The sequence below is a fragment of the Carya illinoinensis genome, chromosome 10, assembly GCF_018687715.1.
Source record: "Carya illinoinensis cultivar Pawnee chromosome 10, C.illinoinensisPawnee_v1, whole genome shotgun sequence".
Classification (NCBI taxonomy): domain Eukaryota; kingdom Viridiplantae; phylum Streptophyta; class Magnoliopsida; order Fagales; family Juglandaceae; genus Carya; species Carya illinoinensis.
The window spans coordinates 3,304,297-3,315,182 of record NC_056761.1 but is presented as its reverse complement, the minus strand read 5'-3'; the positions used below and the strand labels follow the sequence as shown (position 1 = coordinate 3,315,182).

Sequence of the window (10,886 nt, the reverse complement as noted above, 5' to 3'; positions counted from 1 at the left end):
GCATTTCATTTAACAATAATAATGATAAAAAAGCGCATCATATTATCTGATACATTTGAAATTTAATAAATTTAAGATATAGAATAACATTATTTTTCTCATATTACTATAAATTACTAAAAATTGATCAATGACTTGTGCAAGCATGTCTAAGAAATATTTAGGCAGCTCCTTTCCTTGATAACACGTCGTAAAACTAAAAAAATATAAAATAAAATTAAAAAGGAAAAATTGGACCACTTTTATCTTCTTTATTTATAGCCATATCTTTCAACAGCCACTTTGCCATATTCTATATACATTAATGTTATTATAATTGTAAGTGTTGTATAATATTTTTGATAAAAAAAATAATTTTATTATTAAAAAATTAATTTTTTTATATAAATTTTATATTTATTTATTTTTTTAAAATTATATAATATTTATACATTTTGCTATTATAAATATCGTTTATCTTAAATATATATTTAATTATGTACAGTATTGATTGTTCAAATTTAATGGGTAGTTAGCTGTCTGATCAAGTGGCCATATTTATTTATTTGTGATGATATATTTTATGGCTGAGCACGAGTTTACGAAAAGCGTACACAAAAAGTAGTTCCAAGAGTCATGTCTCTGTTGACACTTTATGCGACGAATTGACCTCTCGAGTTTGGAAAGATAAATAGAGCTGGTCCCCCCAACAGGCACTCCCACACCGACCTAATCTAAATTTAATGAGAAATAATGATAACCTTCCTATTATTTTATTATTTTAATTTTTAAAATTTTTTTAAAATTTTCCTTTACTTAATAATTAAAAAAGTCATTATTAATAAAATTATATATTTTTAAATTTTTTTAATGACTAAATATATTAATAAAATATTTAAAAAAAATAAAAATAAATAAATACAAGTGATAAAATAATAATAAAATAGTGGCAACTCTATCGTTATCCTAAATTTAATTGCTTTATTTATTTATCTTATTTTAACATTATATTAGACGTTTTTTTCGAGAATCCATGAACAAATTCATGTACTTATATAAAAGTTTTCAATTTTTTTTTTTAAAAAATTATGCATTTCCTTTATGTGTCACCAATTAACCAAAATAGATATGAAGTAATGGATAATTTAATATCATTACTTGAAATATATAATTTCATATTATATCAGCCTACCATTAATAAAATGTTTCAGGAATCATTTAGATATTTAAAATATTACAATATATATATAAATAATAGTTAAATGGTTTGAGTTAAAATATTTTATTAAGTTTTGAGAAATGGTACAAAAAAATTAAATATAATATTATAAAGTTAAAAACTTATTTAAATATGATTTTTTAACATTATTTTTATTTTAAAATTTGAAAAATAGTTATTTTTTAATTTAAAAAAATTGTAATAATTAGGTAATAATTAGATAAAAAAAATTTGAAAAATTAAAATTAAAATTTGTTTTATGTTTAAGTGATATTTGTAAATAAAATATCTTAAAATACTTGAAATTTATTACTATACTAGTTGAGTGACAAAGTCAACTACAAGAGCTTAATTCATTTAGAGTAATGTTACTATACTTCATAATTTATACCACTCACTTTACTCTCTTGATGTGACATCACAATATGATGCCACGTGATTTATTAAAAAATAAAATATATATTCAAAACAAACTAGTGCCTAAAAAAATAAAAAAGAGAAAGATTAAAACTCTAGATTTTCTTTCACTTTTTATGTTTGTATTTATAATTTTTTTAATAAATCACGTGACACTGTAAACATTATCAAACACAGTAGCATTTCTCATTCAATAATCTAAAATCTCGATGATCTACTCAAATTCCTATAGATTTGATTCAAAATTGGGGAGCAATTCGAAGGCCATAAAGAAAAGAATTTTTTTTCTTTTATTTTCTCATTTCAATTTTTTTTTTTTAACCCAACTTAGTAAGGGCTATCAGATAGAATCAAAATACTTTTTTAACCCTAACAAGCATTTTAATTTTTAATCTAATTTTTTCTCAAGTGTAAGTGCGATATATGATCAACACATATATAAGCTAAAGCATGGTTGGTAGGTAGGATGTTGCATCCGAGCCTGAACTATTTTTGGTTTGAAGACTTCGGTCTCAAGTACCTTTGGTGAAGGGGTGATGTTCCATTGGTTGGGAAAGACAAACTGCTAAGGCAATCAACCCAACAAGGAAAATTAATGATTATTTGATCAACTCAGCGTAACACTTTATTAAACTTCAAAAAAAAAAAAAAAACGATTGTTTTAAAAATTTTAATTAATATTAAGATGGACAATTTGTACTGTAGTACTGGATTTGAGTCGTATTATATATGAATAAACTATAATGATCATCTGTCCTATTCAATTAATTAAACAGTCAAATCCTTCAATCTAAACTCAAAATTGTAAACTGAATGAGTAATATTACGTATAATCGTGAAGTTACAAGTATCATGCAATCGTTTTAAGAGTAGTATCTATTATTAAAAAATTTATTTCTTTTCATGTGCTCTCGTATTTATTATTTTTTTTTAAATAATTATACGACACTTACATAGATTACGACTGTAACTATTATTTTTCATTATATAAAGCAAGATAGTGGTAATATAGTAGAGTAATGTACTAATATCTAACAATAAACATTTTTAACATGCACGTTTTTAGTTCTAAAGAGTTAAAAAATGATAAGCCAAAAATAACCGAAAATAGCTATATATATACTTTTAGGCAACTTTGAGGGGGAGGAGGCAGCTTTAAGAGCACTAAATGAACAGATCATGTGGGTTTTGATATTATAAATCTTACAAAATTAGATTGGTTGGTTGTAGCATTGGCCCACATGAGTCCTCTCACTGATCTTAAATGTGGGATGTATCAACTTCTCGATTCTATTTATAAGTGTGAACAGAAGAACGATATATGTTTACAACCCATTTCCATGCCAACTAAAATTATTATTATTTAAAAAAAAAATGAAAAAAAATATGGGCCCCTAGAAAATAAATTTGGGCAAGTCGGGCACTACCTCAAGGCACTCTCTGAAGACCACAGCAGCAGAGATTTAATAAAACTGTTCATAGCTACCCACAAAAAAGACGATTCGGGTCACAGGCCAGCAAATAGCAATGGCATGAAAGAAAGCTACTGAAAATTAGCCACAGTGGTACATCACAATGCAGACGTGAATTGGTGCCACGAGACCTCGTTTGAACATATATAATTCTTAAAACTATCTACGGGGACCCCTGCAAAAGATTTATTTTTATATATACATGGATACATTCTGAATGCAACTTCCATTCAGAATTTTATTAAGTATAATTATTTTTTTATACTCTACGTATTTTATTGATATTATTAATTAAAACAGTTATTTTATATTAAAAAAATAGAATACATAAAGTAATATGTAAAAGTAACTACTTATAAAATTTTTATTTCGCATGCACTAGACATTAAAAGTACTTAGATTATAGCTAGTCATAATTGGAGTTATATGCTGCAAAAACCATATGCCGATCTTATCATGAGAGCTTGAGGGAATGAAGTGCAATTCCATTTTGAGCTGATTGGATACGTCCCCACCTTCCCAAACGAGGCTCCTGTTGCAGATATATATGCTTGATTTGTTTATTTTGGTTTTCAGAGAGCATAGATACGGGGGGAAGAAGAAGAAGAAGAAGGTACCTGCCCAACTCCAGCAACCAGGAACTGACCAGATTTAGCAAAAGCCAAGGAGTTCACAAACCCAACCTGTGTTGCATCAACAGATTTTAGTAAGCAACAAACACGATTTTATGGCAGTTAGCTCGATCAATAGCTCATCGAACTAAATGGCTACTCAAGAACAGCAGTACTGTAAACTTAGTTTTGATCAAGTATAATGATGAAACTTAATTATTTTGCTAACTGATATATATAGAAGCTTTCAGCATCAATAGTGTGTTGGGCGCAGAATTGCAAAGTTGATATCGTTGTTGACTTACCAACGGAAGCTCCAACAAGGGCTGAATCATGACTCTGGTCTCGCTTCCATTAATGGCCCATAATCGAACAAAACCATTACCAGCTCCTGATGCAGCGAGATCGCTGCTTCTACACACAGTGACGGAATTGACCCAGCTGGAACATGCTGATTGAAAACTAGAGCTTTCAGAACTTTGTTCACCAATTTCTGCAGCGTCATGCATATCTACTGCATGTCATTAGAATATAGGCCAAAGCAGCAAGAATGATAGGAAAGAACAGCAATATAAATTAGGATAGTAGAGAATACCCTAACTCCGTACGTCAATTCCGTGTATATAATTTCCACGACATAAGACCATGAGAAACAAAAGTTAATTTACAGCTTTACCTATGCAACTGTAGGGGAATTTTTCTGTGTCCTTTTGTTCAAGATTCTGGTTTGCAGCCCACAATGTATGGGCATTCTTGAAAATTTGAACAGGCTCCTCTCGCAATATGCTCCAGAGCGCAACACTTCCATTATCAGAGCCAGATAGGAATTCATCTTCACTAATGAAACAACAGCATTCCAGAGCAGAAGATGCTGGCCGGGCAAGAAATTGTGTCTGCATTTCTTTAATATCGACCTGATTTGCAGCTCATATATAGAAGTGTATATGTCATCAAGACCATATCTGTAACAGACTGAAAAACATATCCAGATCACTGATACAAAATAAATAGCGACACTAGCCAGCTCGATTTCTGAAAATAAAAAACTGCATTAAGAGAAGCATGCACCAATTTAAGTTTCCTACAGCAAATTGAAAAAAATAAATGTTCTTTGTTATCGTCTCCAGTCGTGCTAATGATCAGCTATATATTATATTTTAAGCAAAATCTATTTATAAGTTGGTGTGGATAACATATATAATAAATTGTTTACATGATATAATTTAATTTAAAAAATAATTTTTAAAATTTAAATTTTACTATTTTAATGATATGAATATATAGCATGCTCCATGTACTGACTTAAAAATAAAATAATTCTATAAAATAAAATAATTTGAATAAGGAGTAATGCATAATAATATTATGCCAACATTCCGTATTACTTTTTAGAAAGAATGAGATTTAATATTAAAAAATTAAATTTTATAATTTTATATTTATTATTTATTATTTTAAAAAATAAATAAACAACGTTTGCCTATTCCATAATTATAAATATAATTTCTTTTAGATTATTAATATCGTCTCGTATTTTTGTTTTAAACAAGAAAATCGATTGTCAAGATGGAAGAGTGCTTGCCTTGTGCAACAGCATTCTGTGAGGACAAACGCTCAACACCCGTTCTCCCCGTAGGCAATCAATGGTTGATACTTTACTGCTGTGACGAAATAATTCATGATTTCCGCGGTCTTCGTTTTCTGCAGTACTCAATAACTCGTTTTCTATATTCCACATCTTGATTTTTCGATCAAATGAACCGGAGAAAATTTCTGAAGTCCCCTGCCTAAAAGCTAAACATGATACGGGTCCGCTGTGAGCCGAAATGGCCTGTTCAAAACGCAAGTACTCATGATGATCATGATCAGATCAGATCGATCATTAGAACAGCACCATGTACGCATGCATTAATCATCAGTACGAATATTATTTTCTGCAGATTTACCTTAATATGTTGTCGTGTACGGGCATCCCACAGATGAATATGTCGATCTAAACCTCCACTTGCTAAATATCGACCGTCGGAGCTTACTGCTAGTGCTAAAACGTGTCTACTATGCCTTAAAGCTGAACCTTTTGGATCCTTGGCTCCATGATTAACCATCACTCCTTGGTCTCTAGGCCACTGATATTTTTCTCCTTTTCCACTATCTACATCCCAATGCAAAATGGTGCCATCCTTGGAAGCTGAAAAACCCTTAGAGTCGTCCTCAGATAAAGCCACGGCAGTGACGGACTCTCGGTGGTTCACCAAGATCTGGAATTTATCAGTAGTTTCTGGCATTTGAACCCTGAGATTTGCACGTATAGCAAGTATTATAGTTATGCATCCTAAACATAGTGGTCATCTTCAAAGTATGGCTAGCTAGTACTGTGTGTAAAAAAATGTTCTTGATTTCTTCGAATAAACCGAGCAATTAATTCTCGAGTCGCAAGAGTCGTTACAAAATCAAATTAACGAGATATACGAATATATGTATGCATATATGCATGTATGTATAACATAAGAAATCCACCCTTGTCATACTGCTCTGTGAAGCTAGGGTCGAAGCGACCTTAAACCAATATATGCATGCATGCAGCCCAGATTAGGTCATGAGGACTCAGATTATGATTTATGGATACCATTTTAAGAAAAAAAAAAGTACAAATCCGTAAGCATTGAAATTAGAAACTAGTATTATAAATTAGAAGTTAAAATAACCAATACCTAGACGCAATGGCTCGGCGAACACGTCCAGTCCGCTCGAGCTGCTGCCGCTGCAAAATCCTCGACACACGCGAGTTGATCTTGATCTCGCCTTCCGTCTCGCTCCCGTCCTCGTCATTCTCCTTTTCTTTCGCCGCAATTCTCCAAATATTCTCCAAGTACGCCATCGCCAAGCGCCTCATCTTCTCGCCCGCAGTCTCAGCCTCTTCCTCCACCTCTAACCCATATTGACCTTTATCCGAGTGGGAACCTAACAATTCATAGTCCTCCTCCGAGTCGCCGCTATCTATCACATCACCGTCATTCTCAATCTTCCGCCGCCGTTTCTTCGACTCCGTGATGAAAAACCGGTCCCGTGAAAATCGCTTGCTCTTTCTTGCTCCACCTTTTGGAGTGAACACTTTCTTCTTCATATTCACGTACAAAACAAATTAACCCCGGCCCTGGGACTCTGGGAGAATCTATGGGCAAAAGAGAAAGAGAGGTTTTTGCTTGTACCTTTGGGGGATTAGCTAGGGTTCCGCGGCTTATTATATCTTAGAATCTAAGATCCGAGGCGATCTCATATAATGCAAGGAATACTGACTTATAACCTACGTGCGGGGATATCCTTAAAAATCTTATTTGAGGTGTCTGTTTGATCAAACACGTGAAACTAAACGCGAAGCCCCCAACCGATCTAATATGATGGCAAAACCGACCCGAATTCGGCTAAGTTGGATGGATCAGTAATATCTACACGTTAACGCCTTGGGGGAAGAAAGTCCTAGATCAGGCTAACACTTCAATGAAAACTACTTAGAGCATGTTTGGATTGGATAGTAAGTCTTAAAATTGTTTAAATAATCTTAAAAGCTTTTTAATAGAAGTGTTGAGGTATGTTATGAATAATAGTGAAAAATAATAATAGAATATTGAGTAATAGTAAAAAGTAATGAATAGTAGTAAAAAGTAGATGAAAAAAAAAAGAATAATAGTGGAATATGTTGAGAAGTGTTGAGAGTATCTCAACACCCAAACAGACCCTAATATCAAATAAACTAAAAAGTACGCTTAAAAAAAATCATTTTGATGTTTTTTTTAAAATATATTTTTCTGGATAATGCAGAACGTAATTTAATTTTAAAATAATTGTCAATGGACAAAAATACTCATATAATTTTTAGATAATTACAACTTTCAAACTTTCAAAGATATGATCATAATTTTTAAAAATTCAGATAATCATAATTTTTACATCAGAAAGTACATTTTTAATTTATTTACAAACAAACGTAACATATTTAAAAGTGTTTTAAATATATAGTTACTAAATAATAAATAGCATTTTAATAGTAGAACTTATATATTATCTAAGTTATAAACTATAAGTCCTAAAATTATAAGCTATATATATATTTTCTACAGTAATCTTAAATATGCACTTACTATATGTCTCAAAATAAATATGATCAGAGTTTGAGATATAAAATATAAAGATTAAAAACAACATATTTTTAACAACACAAACACAAAGTAACTTAAATTATCCATGAGTTTTTTCTCATCTTTCTTCAATAATAATAATAATAAGTGAAATGATATTTGCAGTTGTAGTTGTGCAAGCGGCATGCAGTCGTTTTAAAAAAAATGAATTAATATGAGACTCACATGAACAAAAAAAACTAACTTTTTAATCGTGGACCTCACTTTTTTTCAAAGCGATTGCGCGACGTTTGCAATTCTATAACTGTATATAACATTGCTCTAATAATAATAATGATAACTCGTTTCTTTGCCTACTTGTGCTAGCTGTTCAACTTTTGGGTTGGCGGAAAGAGGTACTTGTTTTGCGCATCCCCTTTGTGTAATGGAAATGGGCAGCCTGTTAAGATATATGAATCATGCATGTAACGTTTCAGTGTATCTATTTTGGCTGAAGTACGAATTTACGTACTAGTAGACATACAACAAAGAAATAAAAAATGTATCAGCATAAGTAATATGTACTTTTTGCATGTGATTATATAAAAAACTAATCATATATCATAAAATTATATAATTTTTCTCAATTTACTCATATTTTTCTAAGCTTTAAAAAAGTTTATAGATCAAGAATAAACTTAAAAAATTATCTAATAATAGAAAAGTCGTTAGATTTTTTATTGTATAATTTTATTATTATTAATAAGAGAACAAAAAAAAAAAGCATGTGAATAAATAATAAATTCTTCACAAAAGAAAATAAATTCTTCACATACTCTCTCTATCTCTCTAGAAACGTCTCATCAATCATCTAGTCAAATAAATTTGCTGCCTCCCATATGCAAGAATCTTCCAGATTTGTTTTAACTATTAGAAAATTCTCTTGAAACTTCTAGCTAGATAACTGATTAATACGTGGTTAAGAACATCTCAAAGGTTGTAAAGGAAGATTATGGATAGGTGATAGCTAGGCAAGAAATTCAATGAAGTCGAGAATGATTCAAATAAGAAAAAAATAAAAAAATCATGTATATATATAAGCCCAGAAAGATAAAAAAAACTTATATGACATCATTGATATGAAACTAAACAAACAGCACAATGCATACTAAAGGCAAATAAAGAGAGATAGAGATGTCAAATCAAGACTATTATGTTAATAGACTTAAAGATATTTGAGTGATATACTGTGTGTTTGAGTGTTGGGGGCAATCTTAAATGTTTTAAGAATATTTACACTAAAAATTATAATTATATAATATATAAGACTAATTTTTAAATTTTTTGGGCAACATAGTTTCACCCCTGTATACCGTCTCATAATATGATCATATTTTATATAAAAATTCTATGTGTAATCACTTTTACGTATTTTTTGTGCATTCAACTTATGTGATTGGCTGCATCACTTTTTTGTTAATATAAATGATTAACTAATTAATTAATCAATGATTTATATATAATTTGATGGTATAATTTCTTAATATATCACTTGAAGGAAAAGGGAAAAGGATGGCCATATATAGCTTAATTAATTGATTACCATGTTACTTAGATACTAATTATAATTAAGCTCATTTTGTGCATCATTTGAATTCTACTTGGAATTTTCAGCGGATCAAAACCTTAAAAGATTACAATCGATGTCATCAAGAAAAAGGTCCCTTAATTATAGTGATCTTCATATGACATGTGAACATTCCTGTTCACAAGTCTGCGATTATTTTATTAAGATAAATGATATTTACAGTTATAGAGTGCGTAAGCGCTTTGAAAAAGTAAGTAAAGTCGAGATCCACGTGAAAAAAATTAAAATTTTAATAGTGAACTCTACTATTTTTCAAAATGATTGCACGACACTTGCGCACTCTACGACTATATGTAGCATTACTCTTTTATTAAATCATTAACACATAGAGACATATAAATTAAGCATACTACTATAACCACAAAGAGATTATATAAAAGTAATCTTGCAAACTGACGTGACTTTATATAGTTTGTTAAATCTACTTCACAATCTGACAAATCACATTATGTTATATCAATTTATGATATTACTTTTATGTAATTTATTTATAGTTAGAGTATTTTCCATAAACTAATGGAGGAGGAGTGATATGATTTCAATAAAAGATGATTTACAATCAATTAGTCTTGTTTGGTTACACACTTTAGATGAAATGAGATGTTTTGTTAAAGTTGAATAAAATATTATTATAATATAATTTTTTAATATTAATTTTATTTTAAAATTTGAAAAAATTGAATTATTTATTATATTTTATATAAAAATTTATAATAATTATATAAAATGAAATAGTTTAAATTTGAGTATGCAAATCAACCCTTAATTGTTTTCCGGCCTGATGTATCAGTGGGCTTTATTGTGACTGAACTGCCCAACCAGCATATTTTCTTGTTCAATTTAAACCTTACCAGGCCTAAAAGTCCAAAACCAAGAAGAGTGAGAGAGAAACATAAAAGACAAAGGGTGGGTAGAAGAAACTTGGCATAAAACAAGGGCCTGGTCCCATATGTTGTCATGACTCATGTCAGAGAAAAAAAATCAGTTACCTTTCACTGAGAAACACAGACTCAAGGACCAAAATCTTTGAAGGGCAAAAAGGCCCACGTCGCAACGATAGAAAATATCAAGTCCATTCCTCTCTCTCTCTCATTATCACCACGGATTATCATCATCATCCTCCACACTCCCTCTCTCCCTCACCCCCTATGGTACTTTTGGGTAATCTACTCCAGCCAATCAGAACGTAGGAAACTCCATCGTAATGAACCCAACGGATATCATGGATACATCCATGAGCCATGTCTCCCTCTCTCTCTCTGGCGTAAACAAAACTGGACCTCAAAAATAACATGAATCGGAGGTTCTTATGCTTTTTGCCACGTGTGTCTAATTCCCACCACTAAACCGAAAAGCCGACTGTTTCAATTCTCGACTCTATGCCACCCTTTCGCTTGACCTCCACTCGAAGATATAAAACTCGAC

The 10,886-nt window shown here is 30.7% G+C and overlaps 1 protein-coding gene across 1 annotated transcript; it reads right to left on the bottom strand.

Annotated features, from left to right (window-relative positions):
• Positions 1-3,464: 3,464 nt before the first annotated feature.
• LOC122279973 (U3 snoRNP-associated protein-like EMB2271) lies at positions 3,465-6,952 on the bottom strand. The gene is made up of 7 exons (XM_043090898.1): positions 6,410-6,952; positions 5,645-5,990; positions 5,277-5,529; positions 4,375-4,599; positions 4,004-4,191; positions 3,705-3,770; positions 3,465-3,619 (listed from the first exon to the last, which is right to left on the bottom strand). Exons 1-7 carry the CDS (start codon positions 6,820-6,822, stop codon positions 3,542-3,544), a joined length of 1,569 nt encoding a protein of 522 aa, XP_042946832.1. The 5' UTR covers positions 6,823-6,952; the 3' UTR covers positions 3,465-3,541.
• Between the last annotated feature and the right edge of the window lie 3,934 nt (positions 6,953-10,886).

What these genes read in the sequence shown, in the direction of transcription:
- LOC122279973 (XM_043090898.1), bottom strand. Translation starts at nt 6,822, where the DNA reads ATGAAGAAGAAAGTGTTCACTCCAAAAGGTGGAGCAAGAAAGAGCAAG. An exon ending in GTACACGACAACATATTAAG is followed by an intron (nt 5,530 to 5,644) that starts GTAAATCTGCAG and finishes CGTTTTGAACAG; the next exon opens with GCCATTTCGGCTCACAGCGG. An exon ending in ATTCCCCTACAGTTGCATAG is followed by an intron (nt 4,192 to 4,374) that starts GTAAAGCTGTAA and finishes ATGACGCTGCAG; the next exon opens with AAATTGGTGAACAAAGTTCT.